This window comes from Balaenoptera ricei, chromosome 6, assembly GCF_028023285.1.
Source record: "Balaenoptera ricei isolate mBalRic1 chromosome 6, mBalRic1.hap2, whole genome shotgun sequence".
Lineage (NCBI taxonomy): Eukaryota > Metazoa > Chordata > Mammalia > Artiodactyla > Balaenopteridae > Balaenoptera > Balaenoptera ricei.
Window position 1 is genome coordinate 95,051,282 of NC_082644.1, and position 22,592 is coordinate 95,073,873.

General features: G+C 45.3%; 1 protein-coding gene across 6 annotated transcripts in view; it reads right to left on the bottom strand.

The window, feature by feature from the left end:
- The window catches only part of ABCA1 (ATP binding cassette subfamily A member 1), a 138,089-nt gene that overhangs the window by 90,618 nt on the left and 24,879 nt on the right, over positions 1-22,592 (bottom strand). For 3 of the 6 annotated variants that reach the window (XM_059925215.1, XM_059925216.1, XM_059925214.1), the window contains exons 3-5: positions 15,557-15,650; positions 11,298-11,439; positions 9,835-9,953 (exon numbers count right to left, since the gene is read on the bottom strand). In XM_059925215.1, coding sequence (XP_059781198.1) covers positions 9,835-9,953; positions 11,298-11,439; positions 15,557-15,650 — 355 coding nt within the window. Of the gene's footprint in view, positions 1-9,834; positions 9,954-11,297; positions 11,440-15,556; positions 15,651-22,592 lie in introns of those variants that run through there. The other 3 variants (XM_059925219.1, XM_059925217.1, XM_059925218.1) reach the window with 3 other exon arrangements.

Sequence of the window (22,592 nt, forward strand, 5' to 3'; positions counted from 1 at the left end):
CCCAGGGTCCCCTACCCAGGAGAACTTTCTTTCTCTACAGTGAGGGCTTGCTGATGGACACCAAGACACCCCTGAAAGATCCCAGGTTCTGGAGTCTGGCTAACCTGGTTCATATGTCAGTTCCAGAATTTTCCAGTTATGTGGCCTTGGAGAAGTCACTTAGACTCTCTGAACCTGCATTTTTCTATAAATGGAGATCGGCCATACTAGGGGGTGGGCTAAGTAAACACTAACGACACTGAGTGAATACTGACTCACACACACTGCAAGAGAAAATACAAGCTGAAAAATTAAACAAGTTCAAAACAAATGTTGATAAAGTCTTGGATGACATTTATGTGAAGGGTTCCACAGAGAAACCAGAATATTTAGGGTCACGCTTCCTGAACCCTTTGTGGCAAGTCCCGGGGAAGCCAGAGTCTTCTCCTGAGACCAATGGGAGCATCACAGCTTCCGGAACCACATTTTCCTTATTCTACATAGAATGGAACTTGCGTAAGTTCAACAAACTTCTAAATGGCTACTGAACCCAAAACGCTAGAGCTATGGTTCCAAGTAGCAATATTTCTTGGCGCTCCTTGAAGGCAGGAGCCTGTAATAAAAGAGATGCTGTATAAAGACAGGATCCCTGCCCTTGCCTTCCAAGAGAAGGTGGACAGAGGGTCAGGTGAGCAGAGCCGTGAGCCTGCAGCCCACTCTGCCACTCCAGAATCAGTCAACGTTGAAATCGGAGGATGGGAAGAGACATGACACATCTTTCCCAGATCCATCTGCTAAGGCAACAGCATACCTGTGTCTTACTGAGAAGTGGGCAAGGTGGGAGAGGTGGTCAGGAGCCCCTGGAATGAGGACTAACGTCAGCTGATAGGAAGCTGAATGGTAACCAGGCCCCCAAAGAGCCAATGGAGACTGTGGCCCCAGAGGGAGAGGTGACCTGTTCACACAGGCCAGGAGCTCTGCTAATGCAATGCAGGTGGTGGACACAGTCGGGCTGGCTTGGGAAGCCCAGAAGGAAAAGAAAGATAACACTGGGGAGGTAGCATTGGCCCCAGTGAGTTTGGCACTTAAAGAGAAAAGAGGAAGAGGCAAGGAGACATCATTAGACAAAGCAAGAAAACAGCTGGGAGAACACTACATGGAGACCCCTTTGTGAAGGCCAGAAAGGTGGAGAGGTGAGGGAGGGTGCCCAGAAGAGGCAAGGAACAGAGAGAAGGTGAGATCAAAATAAGAGGAAACAGAGTCTAGAAACAGGAAAGACCACATCAAACAGAAAGGGCAGAGAGAAAAAGAGCTGGGAAAAAAGAAGGGAGTTGGAGGCATTCAGTTCTTGCTGACGAGCTGGTCTCTGACTGAAAATGAGACCAGAGGCTCCTAACACAACAAGTTAGGGATTAGAATCAGCATGCAGGGGCCTGAGAAGCCCAGGAACATGGGAAAGGAAGGGAAGATGAATTTATCAATTAGGGGCTGAGAAGGGGTTCTTTCCAGGGTTGGACTAAGGAAGAATTGTTCATATATATAAGGTATAAATTACTTCAGTTTTTCTTACTTTTAAAATTAATAAAACATGTATTAAGGGACATGGTAGTGCTTTGTCGGCAGAGGAAGGGGATTAACATGTACCGAGCATCAGATACATTATATGTATTATTTTCTTTCTTTCTTTCTTTTTTAATACACAGCCATTGTATTTTACTTGGCCGTGCCGTGCGGCATGTGGGATCTTAGTTCCACGACCAGGGATCGAACCCATGACCCCTGCATTGGGTGCCCAGAGTCTTAACCACTGGACTGCCAGGGAAGTCCCTATATTATTTTCTACAATCCTTAAAACAAGCTTATGAGAAAGGTATTATTTTTCCCATTTTTCAAATGTGGAAACAGACCCAGAGATGTTAATATCCTGCTCAAGGTCACAGAGCAAGCAAGTGGTACATCTGAACCCAATCAGCTCTGGCTTACAAAGTTTTGGCTCTTTTCGCTATACAGGAATTAAATGAATCATTTTATTCTTTTAAAATGCTTCATAATGATTTTGACATCAAAAGCTGGTGATACCACGCATGCATCCTGGTACTGGAAGAAGGCGAAGTGGCAGCATGGGATGGTGCAAAGATGCTGAGCCTTGAGGTCAGACAGACCCTGATTAAATTCACAGCCTTACTCTGTGACCTTGGGCAAAAGATGTAACCCTGTGAGCCTCAGTTTCCTCATCAATAAAATGGGGGTGATAACACCAAGCTGGTGCTGCTGTAAGACTTGAATGTCACAACATATTTAAATGTAAAATGGCATCACAACCTGGTACAGCTTAGTCTGTTGGACACAGTGTCACTCTAAGATTGCCTTTCTGTGCCTCAACGCAACAGCGATGAGAGGGCTAGAAATGCGAAGATTTTAAGGAGAAACAAACTGGACTTCCAAACTGCTCTTTGCCACCCACAAGGTAAATAAATCTCACACTGGAAAAGCACGAGACATGAAACACTGCTGTTGAGGTTAACAACCCAAACTCTTTAAAGGCAGCCTGATATTATGTGGCACATGCTTTCCTGGAATCAAGTACAACTGTGTTTTCTATTCTTGTCTGGGTAAAGCTGACCTTTGATTTGCTTTAGTTCAAGCAATACTTCAACACAGCAGTGCAGCACTGAATCCCCCTGATGGCAGACCAAGCTGGGGTCAAGCCCTACCCTGGATGGAAACCAACAGCCTAGGCTTTGAGACGCTGCCTGGTTTTGACAGGTCTGGGAAACTTTCAAACTATGAAACTCTAAGGCTTCAAATTAGAACTTTTGATAAGTGCATACGGACATGAATTGCAATCATCCAAAGATTTCAAGGAATTTCCAGTTTGATGACATAATGTTGACACAGAGGTCAACTGATCTCCCAAGATGACCCACAGGGGCCCCACAAGGACAGAAAACAAAGTTCGAGGCTGCAGCCTCAACTTCAGCAGCTGCCCAAATGGAAGGAAGGGGTTTAGGCAGGGAAGAAGTGGCTGTGAGTCACAGGATGTTCTTTGTACACGGGCTTTGGGGAACGTTCCGCCCATGTCTGTTACCACGAAGCCGGGAAATAGAGGAAGCCTGGCATTTCCCTCGGAAGCCCCCTTGTCTCTGCTCTGATCCCAATCCATCCATGCCCAGTATCTTGTGACCTGGGAACTTTTCTGGCTACCCTGGGCTGCTCTCTTGAGGCTGTAATAACATGCTAGCAGAGCATGGAAGTCTGAAGTTCTAGTCCTATTCCTCCCCTTTGCCAGCTGTGCTTCCTTAGGCAAGTTACTTAGCCTCTCTGAACTGCAGCTCCTTCGTGTTTATAAAAAGGAACAAAATTCCCTACCTCACATGATGGTCCTGCAATGAAGTAAAGTCTAAGCCTGGTGCTCCTGATGTGCCAGATACTGTACTAAATGCTTTATGCTTATCTCATGATTCCCCACAACAGCCCTAAGAGAGGAATGTTATCCCCGTCTTGAGGAAACTGACACACAAAGATGCTCCAGAATTATCCAAGGTCACACAGCCGGTAAGCAGCAGAGCCAAGAGCTGAACCAAGGCCGTCTGGCTGCCAGGTATGCCGAGTCTCTTAATAATAAGCTGTGCTGCCCCAGTGGGTGTTTGCAGGATGCTAACGTTACAACCCTTTCCCTCAACTCCCTGCCAGAGCCAGTCACCAAAGCCTGACCTGCCCTCAGGGGATCAGCTCTTTCTGACTTTGAAAGATCAAAGCAGATTCAAAGGTCCATGCAGTGAGTTCTCAGTATTACCAGTAAACCCAACAGCCAGGAAGTTATGATCCATTTCCCTAAGTAAAGTCCAGCATAACCCTCAGGACTTATTTCATAAAAGTCTTGGTCAGAGCCACATCAAAAAGGTCAAACGAGTCAGATTTGTACCATGAATATATAGAAAATGACAACCATTCCACTGACACTCAAAAATGTCACCGAAGGGATGGACACACTCAAGACCCAAGTCAGGGTGTCAGGATGCAGGCGGCGCTGCCCCAGATCTCTCCTCCAGTCCTTCCCCTTCCAACCCGTAACCTCAACGACGTGGGTTGTCTTCAACCACTACATACGATACAAACTCGAGAGGGGCCTGGGCCCATGATGTCACCTAGAGATGAAGGAGAGCTGTAGTCTGGATTCCAGGATCTGGGGAAGGAGCAAGGCACTGGGGCAGAGTGGATGTTTGAGCTGGAATGTCCAGCAGGAAGCAGGCTAATGAGCCCATTAGGTATCGCTAAACAACACGTTTCAGTAGCTCTACAGGAAACAAACAGTAAGAAAGCAAAGGGATACCTCCTTCCCTAGCCCAGTCCTGATCTGAGCAGCACCGGCCCCCACTGGGAAGGCCTTAGCTCCGGCCAGCCTGCTGGTCACCCCACTGGAAAATGCCAGATTCCCCAAAGAGGATGCAGTGGGCTGGAGTGGTGAGCAAACCTGGAGGGCCGGGTGGACGAGGAGGCCGAGCAAGTAGGCGGTCCTTCCTGTCCCCCCAAGCCTCTGGCAGGGGCAGATGCAGCTGTGTGAGGCCTGAGGCTGACACGGTTTGGGGGACTCTCTTTAAGAAAAAGAATATTTTTTTTAACATCCTACTTTGGCAATTTTTTGATTGCTGAGATCCCTACCAGCGCCTTGGAAGGGGGCTGTGAAAGTGAAACTTCTTTAGCTTCTCAGTAAATCCACTTCAAGCCTCTGGGTTCATGGCAGCCCTTCCAGTAAAGTTCTGGAAGGTAAACCTTGTAGATGAAAGAAAGCCAAGGCTGTGCTGAAGAACTTTTGTCATTATTAGTAATTGAGACCCCTGGTGACTTGGGTTCACACAGTGGATCAACTTGAAAATGACATGTGCTGGGATTTTATACTTTTCAAGGTGCTTTCATTTGACCCTCAGAATACACTGTGAAGGAGAAAGGGCAGGTGTTATCTCTCACCTTCATTCCACAGAGATTCACTGGTTGCTTACCTGATTGTACTGCTATCATGCTGACGCTTATGACAGAGCCACAAGCAAGGCCCAGCCCTGCCCTCCAGGAGCTACAGGCAGGGGATGGCCCACATCACCAGTCAGTCCCAGGTGATCCCCCACCCAAGTACCGACCAAGTTTCCAAGATGAAACATGTTCAGGTTGTTTTGCCAAAGTCCCAATTTCGAGGCAAGGAAAGCTGAGGCCCAGAGAGGATGAACAAATTGGCAAAGCCAAAAGGCAGCCAGGAGCAGACGGGGAGGTAAACTAACTCAGATTAATTGCATGTCAACTATGTGCTGTGACCTCACTATCAGTCATCTACAATGTCATCTGATTTAATGCTCAACAACCCGCAGAGCAGCTAATCTCCACTTTTCAGGTAAACTGAGGGTCAGAAAGAATCAAAACATGCCCAAGGTTCACACTTAATGAGGGACAGAGCCTGAACTTGTTCTCAAAGGAATCTTCTTGTGAGGGGGGAGCAAAGTCAGCAAAGACCTATTTCACCATCTTGGTGACATCACTCCCCCAAAACAAATCTTAATACAAAGCCCAAAACGCTTTCTCTTACAGCAGCATTTTCCAATCTTCCAGCATTTACAAACTACTCTCACAAGTTTCACCACATCCACATAAAACGATGTCTTCTTTAAATTAACTTCAAGTAATTTTTTCCTATTTAACAGACTCCTAAGCAATAATACCCATGAAATTGCAATTTGAGATAGGTTAAAAGGAAAAGTTTTCATCTGTGTACTGCTCAAAATCATCTCAGATACCACACAAGACTCACTCAGAGAAACACTCCTTGCCAGACTGCCTCTCACAGAGACAGAATCTAGACCTGTCACTTCTTCTAGAGTTTTTGAGAATTTGTGCAACTTTTACACTTCCATTGGACTGTAGTCATGACAGGGACTTAAGAAGAAGGAACGCTCCTCACCTGGACTCCCAAATATTAATTTAGCCCCTACTCAACTGGGCGGTTGTAGGTTTAGGAAGAAGATAATAAAATGTCCAAAAAGTTCCAGTGATGAGAAAACTGAGTGAGGGGCCCCTCTGTAAAGCTTCCTACATGCGTTTCTTATGAGGATGGTTTCAAGGATAATTAGACTTGTCTATGACTTAACTCTTAAAACTGGTGGTCTTCCCAGTTGGGAGATTAATAGAACAGCACAAGAGAGCTCTGTAGAAAGAGCACTGCACGGGGCAGCAGAGGTTTAGCTGTGTTCAATTCCCAGAATATCCCTCTGGCGGCTGTGCAAACTTGGGAAAGTCCCTCCCCGCTGCTGGATCAGAGTCTATTCTAGAACAGAAGTTCCGTATGGACAGAGGCCATATTTGTTTTGTACACCTCTGTGTCCCAGCACCTAGAACAGTGGTTGGGACATATTACATGTTCAATAAATACTGGCTGAACGTTTGAATCAATGAACCCATTTGTCTATAAATGAACTAACTGGTCTCATCCAAGGTCTCATCCAATAAGTGGAAATAAAACGATGCCCTAGCCCAGCAAACCATGGGACTAGAAAAGAGTATTTGAGCAGACACTCCCCTATCCACAAATTATCAGTGGATAGGCCAATGGATTTAGCAGGTGAAGTGGAAGGAAAAAACAAGATGAGTCCTCTAACCAGATCACAGGAGCCCGGTGGCCCAGCACAGATGACAACATGGGTTGGTAGGTCTATAAGAGCCTGAATGGCACTGTCCAAAGGGGCTGTCAGTCTCCAGCCTTGGACTGATCCAAGCCTCCAGCCCTGGTCCCACAGTCACCAATGACTTAGATGAGAACAAAGAGAGCTATTTATCAAATTCCTACATGACAGGCAACAAGCAGCAGCAGCAAATATAACATACGGCAAAACCAAAATCTAAAATGGTTTGGGTAGGAGGAGATGACATAGGGAATCTAAAAATGTAAACTAGAAAAGAGATAGATATTCTCCCTTTAGGTTCAAGAAGCCAACAGCACAATTCAGAAATGGAGAACAAGTGACTTGCGATTCTGTATGTGTAAAAGGCTCTGTGGTTCGGGTTGACTGCGCGTGGAATATGAGCCAGCAGCGTGACCTGGGTGCCAAGAAGCGTCACCGCATTAACAGAAGGATGGTGCTCAGAGCAAAGGAGACAAAGCTCTTTCTACCCTGTGTTGGAAGACTGTTGTAATTTCTGATAAACTTCAACAAAGACGCAGACACACTGAAACACAACTAACCAGAGAAGAGGCAGAAATGGGGGGGGGGGGGGGAGGCGGGTGACATTCCAGAAGAGGAATGGAGGCCATTTAGCCTAGAAAAACAAAAGATTTCAGGAAGCGGGGTGGGGAAGAGCTGTCTTTTAACACTTCAAGGGAAATAGATTAGCCTCTTTCTCTGGGAGATAAGCAGACCAGTGAATAGATTCTGATAATTAGAATACCAGTATTCTAATATTGGGTATCCTGCCAATACCTGAAATGAGCTGCCCTGGGAGAGGCAGGTTCCCTCCTCAGCTAGGTAGAGAAGGTTGATGAGGGCAGGACTCTGAACCAAGGATCCTTCCCATCCACAGAGTGACAGTGCAAGAGAGCTGAGCCCATCACGTTGTAAGTAGGGGTGTCGGGGCAGAGAAACAGAGGTCTCCAAGTCAGGATCTACACCAACATACCCCAGCCTCAGACACTCTCTGAAATCTAGAGTGCTATTCAAATTCGGCAAAGAGTTACTGATTTCACCTCGGAAGAAGCACCATTTCTGTTGCACTTCCCTCTGGACTGAGGCCAGGCTCAGTGCTGCAAGACAGGCAAAGAAAGGTAGAAGCACTTAAGAAGTAGCTGCAGGCAGATAAGAGACCATACTGGGTGAATGGAGAGATAAGCCTTGATGGGAGACAATCATACTCAGAGATCTCTCTACAGAGCTGTGCAGAGAAAGTTGTTTGAATGCAGGTTTGGTTTCTCTTCTCTACCCTGACTCATGTCTCTAGTTGCTCTGCGTCTAAGGAAGCACCCACTGAGATCTGAAACAACACCCTCCCCCATCCATAGTCTGTTTCTCTGGCCGTGCAGTGCAGAGGCAGAAGAGCAAGGCCAGGTGCTCAGAAATGCATCACTGACACACAGGAGTAACATTGGCTCCCATTTATTGAACACCTACTATGTGCCAGAAACTGCGTTAGGGTTTACATTTCACATTGCAGGTTACTTATTATTTACGGCTGAAGAAATTAAGGCTCAGAGAGGTTAAATAGCTTGGCCAAGATGGCACCACTCCAAAATAATCATAGCTCATATTCACTAAGTGCTTCCTATGTGTCACATGCGGTCTTTCAGCAATTAAATGGTTCATCTCCTTTACTCCTCACAACAGTCCTATGAGCTAGGTTCTCCTATTGTCTCCATTTTACAGATGAGAAGACTGGCCCCAAAGGGGTCTAAAGGACTTATTCACAAAGTCACCAAGCTACAAAGTAATACATCGTAGCTCTCTTTCCTCTTGGTCACACTGTCTCTGCAGTGGAAGAAGTAACCCTGACTCTGTCTCTGGTCCACCAGGCAGGGGGCCCCCAGCAGATAAGGAAGGACTAATGCTTTGATTGGTGATTGTTACCCCTCTGTGTCCTGTGCTGAGACAGACAGGTGTGCAGGATGGGGGCCTATAGGGCAAGAACACAGCATCCAGGTGGCCTGATTGTGCATCCAGGAGTGGTCCAGCTGGGAGCTCCTCGAAGCTGACCCAGGAGCCCAAGCACAGTCACACCCGTCTCTGATGGGAAATGACACCTCCCCCGCACCACCCCACACTGCTTGGCCTCCCTTTGTTGGCAGATCCCACCCTGCTCACTGCCTCTTTTCCTGCCCAGGGAAAGCACAGTCTGGCTTCCCAAGAGAAAGCTCCAATCCAAGCCTGGTTTAAACTCCAGCACTTTACACCATTTCTTCTTTCGCCAAGTGGATGGCAAACTGGGAGTCCTCTCAGCAAAAGCTGGCCCACCCCGTTCCTCCCAAACACCAAACTGAGAAAAAAAGTACTTTCCTGGAGTAGTGGCAGCAGCTAACTCCTGATGGCTGCAATTTATCCCTCATGCTGTTTAGAACCACCGGTGCATGGAGATGACAAAAAGCAGACTGACTCTCAGTCAGCTTCGTTATTGCTTTTAAATTCTCTACAGACCACGCAGGCCATCACGGCCTGCACCCAGGGGTCTGCTCCCACCGCCCCCTGCCCCCCCGTGGTAGGCCACGGCCCGGGAGGCTGCTCCGTGGTGACTTCTGCAACCAGTGCCTCGCCCAGCAAGCTGCCTGCTCTCAGCCGCTTCCTAGACGGCATGCAGTAAACTGCCCGGGCACACCCCGGATCAGAGATAAAGGTGTCACTTTTTAAAGCTCAGAGTTCAAGTACCCATCAGACTAAATCAAATGACCTGGGGGAAGATGAATTGCATTTTCCTCTTAGAAATGAATGCTCAACTTTCACTTCTCCATATCAAGTTGCAACTTTTAACTGCTCTTACATGCCCAGAAGTATCCCGTCTGTAAATCTTCCCATTCATGGCAACCATATGGCCAACTCCAAAAACATGAGGTTGGCAGGAACCTGCCCGCCTAACGGTCCTAACGCCAGGCCGGTGCCATTCCTCTCTGGGGGGTTTTCTTCTGTGTCCCCAGAGAAGGCCAGCACACTCACTGAGTCCCTAGTTTCTTCTCAAATACATCCTGCAGAGAGGCCTTACAGCCCAGCCACTGAGGAGGAAAACCCCGTAGGGAAGAGCTAAAAGGGACAAGCGCCAGGCCGCCTGGGCTGCTGTCTCTCCCTGGTGCAGGTTAACTTCCAATCACGAACCAACTCACAGAAGGCTTTCGCTTACCTGAGCTGGAACGCTCAACCCGGTATAATGTCCTTAGAACTTGGCGTATGTTCTTCATGCTGGTGTCTCTGTGGCTGTACAGAAGAAGTCGCCGAGCATCTGAGAACAGGCGGGACACACTGCAGGGGGTGCAAGAAAAGTAGAAAAGCCCTGGTTAGGCCAGCTGTCTCTCCAGCTTGAACAAAGTACCTGCCGGGAAGACCCAGCCTGGCTGCAGGGTCCTCCGTGGGCCGGCCCTGACCCACTCCTGCTGCCCCGTCCTCCAACTTCACTGAGACCCTCTGCTCACAACCACCCAGCCACCAGCCCCGCCCCAAATGCTCGTCCTCACGTGTCCACACAACCAAACCTCACCAGCCATCAAGGGCCAGCCCATGTGCCGCCTCTCCAGGAAGCTCTCAAACACACACACACACACACACACACACACACACACACACACACAGGTCCCCAGGACCAACTTCTCCAAAAGACACAGCAGACACAGTGCCTAGGGCCCAGGATACTCTTATGGGTCCACAAAATTTTTAAATTTCTTTTAAAATCAGAAAAAAAAAATTTCAGAAATTCAGAATGAATGCATATGATAATGAATCCAGCCTGGATTATACTCATCTTTATACCAACACAGTTATAAAATAAAATTTTTAATATTGTTGCAAGGAAGAAGGGGTTCATGAAAGCCACAAAGCCTAAGGTCCATGAACATTATAACGTGGCCCTGCCTGCCTGGCGGCAGCTTCCTCAAAACTGTCCTGCTACATCTCCTGCAGTTCTTAGTCCTTTCTAACTCATGCCACAGCTCTGTGCCTTCCAAGAACCTTCAACGGCTCATTTGGGAAACACTTATTCAGCCCTAATGTCTGTTGCTGAAGCCAGGAGCCAGGAATACAAAAGTGAAGAAAGCAGCATCCTGGCCCTCAGGGAGCTCACACCCAGGGCTGAGAAAGACTTGCAGATGAAAGACCGCTGCAGTGTGATAGGGCAGCAATGGAGGAAGAGAGGTGATCTGAGAGCAGAGAGGACCAAACTCTCCCAGCCTTGGCTGTGAGCTCCTTGAGGACAGGCCCCTCCCTCTGCACAGCTCTGCATCCCCAGCTCCTGGACCTGCCGTTTCCCACACACAGTAAGTGTTTGCTAACTGAGTGTTTGCTCATTAACGGATGAAGCTGATGTGCTATGTCTCCCTTCTCTACTTACCCGCCAGTTTTTGGAGGAAAAGCCCCCAACCACAGGACTTTCACCTACATAACGTTACTCCTAAAATGCACCAAAGTGAGGTCACACAGGCTTAAATCCAGGCGGCCGTTCTCTCTGGTCTCATTCTTTGGACTTTATCACACAAACCGTCACAAAAGAAGCTTCACTCAAACCCAACCATTCAAAATTCCCCGGAGGTTGAGAAGGGAAAGGAAAAGTATTAACTGACAAGTTTGGGAATGAAAACCTGATCCGGTACTTACATGGACTTGTTAAAGTTTCCAACAACCCCGGGGGCCTCACCAGGAGTCGGATAACGGAAACAGGGGTTATTGGCATTACAGATAATCCCCTGAACCCAAGGAAGTGTTCCTGCAGAGGGCATGGCTTTGTTTGGAAAGTGGCCTGTTGAAATCGAGGAGAAGAAAAACACAAGGAGAAACATTAATTCTTTGAAGGATTTGGGACTTGACAGGAACCTCCATCTCTTTTGGTTCCACCAAACATTGCTCCATCCCAAGTCTGTCTGTCCCATTCCCCACATCCCTGGGACCTGCCACCCTGGACTAATCTGACCCTGAGTTGGAAATGTGGCATCAGATAGCGGTTCTTAATCTACTTGATATAGTCTGTTGAGTGGGATTCATGACACCAGCCTTGGGGAAGTGACCAGAGGGGCTGATTAGACCATATACAGAAGCTGCCTGGAGGGCAGCAAGTATTGGCTCCTCATTCCTTCATCTTCTAACACTCACCTCGCCTTTCAGAGACACAGAGGGGCCCTGGCAAGGACCTAATCCAATTCCTTCACACGTGAAGGAGGAAACCACGGCAAGATAAAGTGGCTGATGAAGAACACTCAGGAAGTCAGTGGGCAGGACCAGGGGCAGAACCCACATTTCTGTGATCCCAATCATGCTCCTTCCCTTCCACCTGTGGCCTCCTTTATCTGCTAGCTTTTCTCAGTCCCCCCGGTACTGTCCTCTGTGACCTCTGTTCACCTTCTCCACTAGCTCCCAAGGTCCTCAAAGGCACCTAATGAACGTGCTGACTTGGGGGCAGATGCCATCTCTGAAGCAATGTTAGTTGCTGTTGCTGTTTCTCCTCCCATCAGAGCACCGAGCCCTGTCCAACAGGCCATCTCCTCTCTGTCCCCTTCCCTTCATTACGGAGGAGCTTCATACAAACAGCAGGACTACGTGTACAGGGGCTGGTGTGCTGCATCAAAGGCCATGGGGCTGCTTACGGGGATCAAGATAAATGTGCCCTGGAACCAGGGGCTCCTAACCTGAGACCAAGCATGTGTGGATTCCTGTGACAGAAAGGCTGAGGCTCCACGCTCATCATATTCTCAGGGTTATCTGTGACCCCAAAAGAGTTAACAACCATTAAGAACCATGGCTCTGAGTGAAGAGCCGTATAGCTTCACAGGCTTTAGGGTCAAACCAACTGGGATTTACATCCAGTCTCTGCAACTTGCTAAGCAGTGACTTTGGCCAAGTCATTGACCCCTTAACCCTCAGTTTCCTCGTCTATAAAATGGTGGTAACAATACAATCGATTTCGCAGAGCTGTAGTGAGTATCACGTGAGTTTTTACAAGCAAAGCACGCCGCAGAGCGCCTGGCAGAGATTAAGGCTCAGTGAATGGCCCGTTAGGGTTACTGAGGCGCGGTGGTGGCCAGCCTACCATAGTACTTCCTTGGCTCTTGCCCAGCCAGGAACACTCCTTCCATCACACAGCAGCCCCTCCCCCAGGCAGAAACCCGGTTTTATTCAGCTTACTATTTTCATGCAAATGGACTAACAGAGTTAGCCAGAAGTTCACCCACAGCCAGGACTTGCTATACTTTGCATTTCAATACTGGGGTCCTTCTATCTTTCTTTTTCTTCTATCCACATTCCAACCAGAGAGGCAACATCCAAAGCAAGGATGAACCAAGATTTGGTCCCTGTGGCCACCCTCTGCAGGGACTCTGGCCTGTTGAACATTTACTCAGTTAATCCCCTTATCTCCCTGTTAATAGTTCAAGGAAAACCAAACAAGGTCCCTTGCCTAAGTCAGCTGCTCCTCATTCAGGGGAGATTTATGTAACCCAACCAAATACTCAAAGGACCAAGGGATTCTCCCCTTTAACCTCCAGGAAATACTGGCACCAAAGGCAGGGTGATGTTGGTCCAGCACACGAACAACATGCTTCAGTCTAAACCTTGGTGAGTGAAGCAAAGACCCTTCCTCGTGTGTCGTGTCCCACCTGATTTGCAAATAAAAGCAGGGTGAGGACTTGGCATTGGTGCACAGGATGACAGTCAAGTAGCTTAATGGAGTCTCATGACCCAGGGAAGTGATTAGGACCTTGATGGGTCTGGGTCAAACTGGGAAAGATTTATGGGGAAGAATTATATACCATTCCTCTGTTCCTAGAGACAACACACCTCTGTAAGCCTCACCTTAACTCTCTGCCCTTCCAGCTAGGTCCCTAGAAGGCGGTGAGAACAGGAAGTAAGGTTGCAGTAGTAAGTACATAGATGGAGGGCAAAAGTCTTATCTATCTCCCATAGGTATAGGAATTTCACAACATTTCTGAGAATTGATGGTCTGGATTCAGAGAGATTTGGGTCAAAATTCAACAACTTGCCCAAGATCACAACCTCAGCAAGTGGCAGAGCCAGGATCCAAACAAACCCGTCTGTCTGATACCAAGGTCTGCACTATTTCCCTTACATCGTCTTGTCTGCTTGTGATAATTCCTGAGAAAGAATAGCTTATCAGATGAAAAAGCTGAGTTTTCCCTAAAATGTGTACTTCAGTGGGGCTTAGGGTAATGCTTATACAAAATCAAATACACACTTGTTCATCAATCTTTGAGGTTCCAAACAAGAAAGCAGTGTTACCTTCCAGGCCCACACACTGAGTGTGTATTCCATTGTAAGCTCTTTTTCTTTTTGGTGAAATCAGAAAATCACATCTGGTAGAACGTTTTGAGGTTTCGTGGGGTTTTTTAAAACTTGAATATGTATAATGTGTACTGGCAAATTAGCAGGTAAATAACTGCCACTACGTGCCCTGAGAGACACGGGACCAGACCAAGAACACAATTCAAAGGTGACCCCAGCCCCCCCTCTTCCCTGAAGAACTGTATCCTGCACACCTGTAGGGCTGGTGGGATGTGGGTGGAGCTGGTTAATGACAGGAAAAGTCGCTGGAGCCACGGAAAAGAGGTCCCAGCCAAACCTCCCCCATAAATGCTGATCTTTTACACTGGGACATTTTTGCTGTATTAATCCATCCAGCAAGCCCAGCCAGGAGAGAAGGGCTGTGACTGTGGGATAACACAACAGCCATATGGGGTAGGTCTTATTATTCCCTTTTTATAGAGATGAGGAAACCCAGGTACAGAGAAGCCAAGCCACTTGCCCAAGGTGACATACCTGTGTTGAAGCCAGGATTCAAACCTAGGTAACCTGACACCTGGAGCTTGTGTTCTCAGCCACTACTGTATTATCTATGCTCACTGAAAAGGCCATCATCCAAACACATGATTGGGAGTCAGATGACCTGAGCTTTATTTCATCACTGTCACTTGATACATATGTGACCTCGGGCAATTCCCTGCACTTCTCTGAGCCCCAATTTACTTATCAAGAAATTAAAGCAGGGTTTCCCTGGTGGCGCAGTGGTTGAGAATCTGCCTGCCAATGCAGGGGACACGGGTTCGAGCCCTGGTCTGGGAAGATCCCACATGCCGCGGAGCAACTAGGCCCGTGAGCCACAACTACTGAGCCTGCGCGTCTGGAGCCTGTGCTCCGCAACAAGAGAGGCCGCGATGGTGAGAGGCCCGCGCACCGTGATGAAGAGTGGCCCCCACTTGCCGCAACTAGAGAAAGCCCTCACACAGAAACGAAGACCCAACACAGCCATAAATAAATAAATAAAAATAAAATTAAAAAAATAAATAAAGTCATTGCCATGCAGCTCAAAGGAGTAATTTATAAAAAAAAAAAAAAAAAGAAATTAAAGCAAATGATAGCAATTATAAAGTCCATTATACAAGGTTGTTATGAGAATCAAATGAAATAATATTAGTCAATCCGAGATGTTCTCCACAAATGCTGCTTAAAATTATATGTTCCATGATTTGCAACTGTGTGGTAAAGACATAATGCATACGAAAAAGCCCGGCAGGGACCAGATGATAGTGGTATTAAGGTATTGCCTTAGGGGGCTTTTTTAATTACCCCTTTCTGAGCTATCAGTAAGGTTATTTTACTTTCATGATTGAAAATGCATGAAACAGATGTTGGCTATTATTATAATTACTATTATCACCATCTACTAGGACTGAAAATGGTTTCCTGAGCTCATGCCTTATCAAACAATTGAAAGCCTAGCTTTTCTGTTCCGAACCATTTGCACTGTTTCCTAAAGATAGCATCTTGGGAGAGGTCACATTTAGCCCATGCCCATTGCCTGGATTTCGCTTGCCAGCAGTAAGTCTCAGGCGGGATGCTCATATACTCACATTCATGTTGTTCATAGGGTGGGTAGCTCAGCCGCACGGAGATCAGGATCAGGAAGATAAATAGAGGCCAGGCCACTTCCAGCAGCAGCTGACACTGATGGGAAATAAGACAGAGCACTGTGAATTAAACAAACAGAAAAACGTAGATGCCTAATGCTATTGAGCTTTGGGAAATCCACAAAAAAGTTAATTAAACAATCGATCAGGGCTTCCCTGGTGGCACAGTGGTTAAGAATCCACCTGCCAATGCAGGGGGCATGGGTTCGAGCCCTGGTCCGGGGAGATCCCACATGCCACAGAGCAACTAAGCCCATGCACCACAACTACTGAGCCTGTGCTCTAGAGCCCATGAGCCACAACTACTGAAGCCCACGTGCCACAACTACTGAAGCCCGCACACCTAGAGCCTGTGCTCCACAACAAGAGAAGCCACCGCAATGAGAAGCCCGCGCACTGCAACGAACAGCTGCCCCCGCTCGCCACAACTAGAGAAAGCCCGCGCACAGCAACAAAGACCCAACGCAGCCATAAAAATAAATAAATAAATAAATAAATAAATAAATAAATAAATAAACAATTGATCAACTTCTCCAGCGTCTCTTACCACTCTCTAAGCTTTGATAATACTGAATTGTTTGCAGTTCTCACCTTATAACTTACTATTCCATACCTCTGTGTTTTCCCTACAAAAGGGAAGATGCTTCCCATCCTGCTTCATCTGGCTCACTTCCACTCATCCTTCAAGATTCAACCAGGCAAAATTTCCTTTACTAAAATCTCAGGCTGAGCTGGAAGCCCTTCTGCTGTGCTCCCAGAGTAACCCATGCATCCTCCTCCCATAACAGTTTCCCTGAGCCCCTGAAATCATGTTTTTATCACTGGCTTCCTCACTGCAATATGAGTACCCTGAAGGCAAGCACTGGATCAAGTCATCTTTGCATCTCCAGCCTTAGCATAGTGTCAGGTATGTTATGACCATTTGTTAAAAGAAGAGGGCCAGGGCAACCTGCTGTGCTAAATACACACCACCTTGGCTCTAAAGGAACACACAAAGTTGCCCCCTGCAGGGCTGAGAATAGGGCTCCAAAGGACAATGGAAATTCACATGCAGTTCCATAGTGACCTGAGTGCCCCCAGGACTGGAAAGATCTGGGAAGAGTGCAAAGTCCTTCCCCATCCATCGAGATCTGGTCACCACCTTCTCCAGTGGGTTAGAAGATCATTAAACATATGTAACTGTGATCCCCCAGTTAAAGCAATGGGGTTTCTCTAAAGGAAAAACCTGCCTCAGTGAGCTACCAGGGGATAAATAAGCACAGGGACAGGATGGAAATCATGAGACATAATCTAACTAAACCTGTGGTGTTTGGACAACTAGTTCCACAGCCTGAAGCCTCACCTCTTTCATTCCTTTCAGTTCTGGACTCAGATGTTCTAATTAGGATGAACACCAAAGAGCCCAGAATAGTCACGGGCCCTTGTGTTTGAGAGTAACTACAACTGTGGCTTCAGAGCCAAGAGAACACTGATATGAAATCCCTCCTTTTATTTAAACAGAATTTTTTTTGATCCCCAAGTCCATATATTTTTATTGTGGAAATTTTGAAATTTAAAAAAAAAAAATACAGAAAAGTAGAAAAAAATAAATATAAATCACCATTAATTCTACTTCCTGGAGATAATCTCTAGTAAATTAAGCTAACAATGGTTCTCCATTAATATTTTTTTGTCTTTTTTTCTATTCATACATAAATCATGATTTTTCTCTACAAAATTAAGATTATACAGCACATATAATTTTGTATTTTGCTTTTTCATTGAACATCATACTGGGAGTGTTTTCCATGACATAAAATACTCTCTTAAAATATGGATTTTAATGGCCACTTGATACTCCACGCTGTGAATAGATCATAATTAATTTAACCTTTCTGCTTCAGATTGGTTTTAGCTTTTATTATTTGCCGTTGGATTTCTGGTATTTTACATTCCAAAGACCTTTGATATGGTTCCACATTAAACTCTTTTTAAAATCTTCTTTTTAGAAGGAAATACATGGATGAGGACAGTGGATGTCCTAAGATGATAAGAACATGGGTGATTTTTTTAAACACCTTCCTGTGTTTTCTAAATTTTCCATAATGAGCATGTATTACTTCTCTAGTAGAACAAAAAAAACAAAAAACCCCACTGTCACCATATAACTATGAAGAATAGTTTGCTCTAGATAGCACACCAGGAAAAAAAAAAAAAGACAAATGGGTCCTTCTTTGGAAGAAAGTATGCTGTCAGTGGGGTCTCCAAGACCAAAGATGGGGCTGGTCTTGCTAAATATTTCTGTAAATAATCCCAAAGAGGCAACACACAGTGAAATCTCCAAGCTTTCAAATGACATTCAGCCTCCTCTACCAGCTGAGCTGCAAGTCCCTCCTTGGGCTCCCCAAGTACCCTGAGCCTCTACCAGCACTGGGCATAGCAGGGGCTCCTCCTCTAGTGTCCCTTTCTTCTCACTGAGCCTGCCGCATGATAAGGGCTTGAAAAATGTGTGTTGAGTGAGAGAATGAACTGAAGTTTACAAAATAATAAAGATGGAAATGTAAGTCAGTTGAGCCCTTTGGGAAAGCAACTTGGCTATATGTATTCAAAAGATATGTTTATTCCCCTTGACCAAACAGTATTCCTAGAAATTCATCCCACAGAACTAAGTTTAAAATATCAAAAAGCTATATACACTAAGTTACTCATTCTTTCAAACACTATAATGGCAAAGTATTGGAAACAACTTAATTGCACAGCAATAGAGAAATGATTAAATATGGCACATCTACTCAACAATACATTATGCAGTCACTACAACAAGGTTTATGAAACACAGACACTATTAACCATATAATATTAAGTGGAACACAAAATTGTATGCATTCCAAGCTTACAGCTAAATAAAATCACTCACAAATATTAACAGATGGGAGTAAAACTTCCAAAAAACGGTTTAACTGTGAATACATTCAGAAAAGAATAATGAAGTTAAAAAAAAAAAAGCAACAAAACCAAAATTAAATGAAGAGTATGAGTAAGATAGTCATCAGCCTTGAAGCTCTGAAGCTACTATGTGTACTTTTGTGATAAATAATAGCTACCATTTACTTTTTTAGAGTCAAGTGTGTAGCAGGCACATTATACATGGATTATTTCATTTAAGCCTGCAAACAACCCTGAGATGCAGGAACCATTATTGTCTGTATTTTATATGTGGCAAGGCTAAAGCTCAAGGAAGGGTAAGTCACAGAGAAAGTCAGTGGCAGAGTTGAGATTAGCAGCTAGTTTTGCCCAACTCGTGTGGCCCAGGTAAGAAATGACCCCTCTAGGTGGCACAGTCAAAAAATACCAACAAGTTCCACAGAGGTAAAATGAGCTCATGGCCTATAGGTTTATGATAGTTACAGCCAATCCTGATCACCTACTGTGTACCAGGGATTTATATACCTCATCTCTAATATTTAATTTTCACAAGAACTTTGTGAAGTAGCTGGTATCATTAGATAGTGAAGAAAGTAAGATTGGGGCAGTTTATGAGCCATAGCCTGGTAAGAGAGTGCACCAGAGTTTGAACCCAGATCTACTGACCCCGACGTGCTTTTGCACCCATCATCCTGCCTCTCACAGAGCCATGTTTGAGATATATACCTTACCAGATGGCCACTTAAGAGGAGTCTGGCACTCACCAGCCCTCCTGGGCACTGATCTGACCCAGTGAATCAAAGTTTATGTTCCTGGACATCTCTGTAGCCCCACATCTAGGATCCAATAGGAGAGCAGATGCTTAAAATATGTTGAATGATTGAAAAAAAAAAAAATGAATGGATCTTTCCCATGGCACTAATAGCAAAGAGCACGAAGAAAATCTTGCAACTCATTTTCAGCAGCTGAAGCCAGTGGGTGTAAGCAGATTAGGGAAAGAGGTAAGGACAAGACTGACGACAATAATGACAGCTAACACTTAAATAGGTCTTACCATGTATCAGCGTTCTAAGTGCTTAACATAGATGAACTCATTTAATCTTCAGATAACCCCATTAGCACTATTATAATACCCAGTTCACAGATGAGGGAACTGAGGCTGAAAGGGTAAATAAATTGCCCAAAGATACAAGCCTGGTAAATGGCAGAGCCAGAATTCAAAGCCAGTCCAACTCAAGGGTGTGTTCTTAGCCACTATGCACCCCAGCCTCCCCTGCCCCATTACCAGAGTATCTAGATCTTGATCTTTATAAGCCGTGCTGAGCTGAGATACTAACATGTATGAATGAATGAAGAGACCGTCTCCAAGAGCCAGCACTCAAACCAGAGAACTCGTGACATAAAATTCTCTCCATGCACTTTTACTCTGAACCTCTAAAATTATTTCTGTCATTGAACATAGAATTTGCCTTCCAAACTCAGGGGGCTGTTCTAGGTACTTCTTTTCCTAATAGCCTCCCTCTAGAAACCGAATTTGACTTCTGCCAGGAATGCCATTCTGGCTCCACTCATTGTCAAAATCAGATTTCTCCCCCATCTCTAAGCACTTTAGCACTTTTCCTTTAGAATAGGCCCTCATAAATACTTGGGTTGGCCAAAAAGTTCGTTTGGGTCTTCCATACCAGATGGAAAACCCAAACGAACTTTTTGGCCAACCCAACAGCTTGGAAATAAGACTGATGCTTTACTGCTACACACTCCTATAGAAAACTAGAAAACTTTTCTAAATCTTAGTCTGATGATACCTACCCACCTCCCTTCACACCTGCCCCCACCACGAGGCAGAGGAGATGGAGAGGAACACCGTGTTCAAAAGATGCTTCTTACCAAAGTTAGAAACTCAGAAGCCTTCTTTTAGGTTGGGTATTAAAATAAAAATTCTGATGTTTCAGTAAATTGCTACACTGAGCTGCTCTGGGGACTTTCCACCTCGTTATTCCTCAGCAACAACATGGGGATAATATGAGCGAGCGTTTCTAGAGCAGAGTTTCTCTTAACAGCACTATTGACATTTGCAGCCAGATAAGCATTGTAACGAGCCCTCCTGTGAATGGAAGAATGTTTCCCCCATCCCTGGTCTCCGCCCGCCAGAACCAACAGTACCAACCACCCCTGGCCAGGGCTGTAACCGCCAAACAATGTCTCTAGACATTACCCAGTGTCCCTGCGACATTAAAATAGTGCTAGGCTACTTTTAGAATTTGATAAGGTAATACGATTCAATGGGGAAAAGAAACAGCTGAAAATATGAAAGACTATTCTGAGAGGTTAAAAAAGTAAAATGTGAGACAATGAATTTTCCCAGTTAACAGGATGTTCATCAAAGCAATAGCACACTCTAGGCTATATCAGCATCACGATGAAAAATACTTATCGATATATACCTCAATTAAGTCTGGACAAATTAAAGTGAAATCTTAAAGATCAAATCAGAGAAATGCTAGAGGGAAAAAGAAATCTGAAAACCACGCCTGCCCTCCCAGAACTGTAAAGCCTCATGCGGTGATGGTGGATTTTTAAATTGGTTTGATCCTTTGGAAGGACATCTGATCGTTATATGTCAAGGGCCATTTCCTTGGATCTAGGAATCGTATTTCTGAGATTTTGGCCTAAGGAAATAATATAAAAATAAGAAAAGGCTATATGTAGTATAGTAGTTTATGTATAACAGCAAACACAGGAAACATCTGAATGTTGGCAATAGGGTATGAACTTACAAAATGAAAACTGCATTGATGGATTACTGTAATGCTACCAGGAATGTCAGTGGCATTATCCCATGGCAGATTTGGGCCCAAAAGATCCAGCCCCTCCTCTTACTAATTTACTAACTTATAACACTTTCTTCACCTGTGGAACAAAAATTGTAATGCATACCTCTCAGAATTGCTGTGAAAATCAAGAAGATAATGGATACAAAAGTACTTTCAAAAGTACAAAACACAGCCTACACATCAAGAATCATTATTATAAATATGTAAATTATTTGGAAACACGGCAGCATATATGCCAAATGATGTTAAATGAAAGAGGAAAACAGAGCACAAAATGGTATGTATGTATGTATGTAATGATTATAATTGTCTCCTTGGGCTATCGTCCTTCAAGTCCCCTCAGTGCCAAGGACCACATCATCTGACCCTCGTCATCATGACCTATCTACCTCAGAGACTCCTTCTGCACATAAAATAAAATTCAGCTGCCCTTGCTCAGCTCCATGGCTGCATGATCTGCCCCTGCTGACTCCCAACTCACCCCCAGCCAGTCTCCCTTCAGTGCCACTGGCTTTCCTGTTCTTTGACTCCAGAACATGCGTTAGGCCCGTGGCCTTCACACCCTCTGTCTCTCTGCCCGGAATCCAGTGGCCTGACGGCTGAGCTCCCGATCTTCCCCTGGCTAACCGCTGCTCGAACTTCAAGACTCTCAGCTTAAATGTCATGACCTTCTATTCTAAATTAACTGCCTATCCACAGCCTGGTAGTACCTAACATAGTAGGACAGTTTGGTTTTTTTCCTTCATAGCACTTATCACAGTTTGTTATGAGATTTCTACTTATGTGATAATGTGCTTCATATCTGCTTCCCTCACTGAACTGTAAGCTCTATGAGGGCAGGGATCCTGCCTGTATACCCAGCACACTATCTTACGTGCAGTAGATGTTCAGCAAATCTCTATCCAAAGGAAACAACAAATGGCTATTTGTTCTAACTTTCCTCATTCCGAAGAAGTGGAAACTAAAACTCAGGAAAAATGAGTCTCCCTGAGCCATTGAGACATATAGTGGCCAAGCTGGAATTAGGACTGAATGAGAATTAGATAATAATTAGAATTCTTATCTGGATTTGAACCAGCAGTGCCAGGCCAGGACTAAGGACAGGAAAGAAATGTATCAGGTGAAATTGGAAGCCGGGTGGAGGTGCAGAAATTTTGCGTCTATGCTATAAAATTCTCTAGTGGCTCTTAAATGAGGAGTCTTAATTTTTATTTATTTGATAGCTTATTCCTTGTCATTAA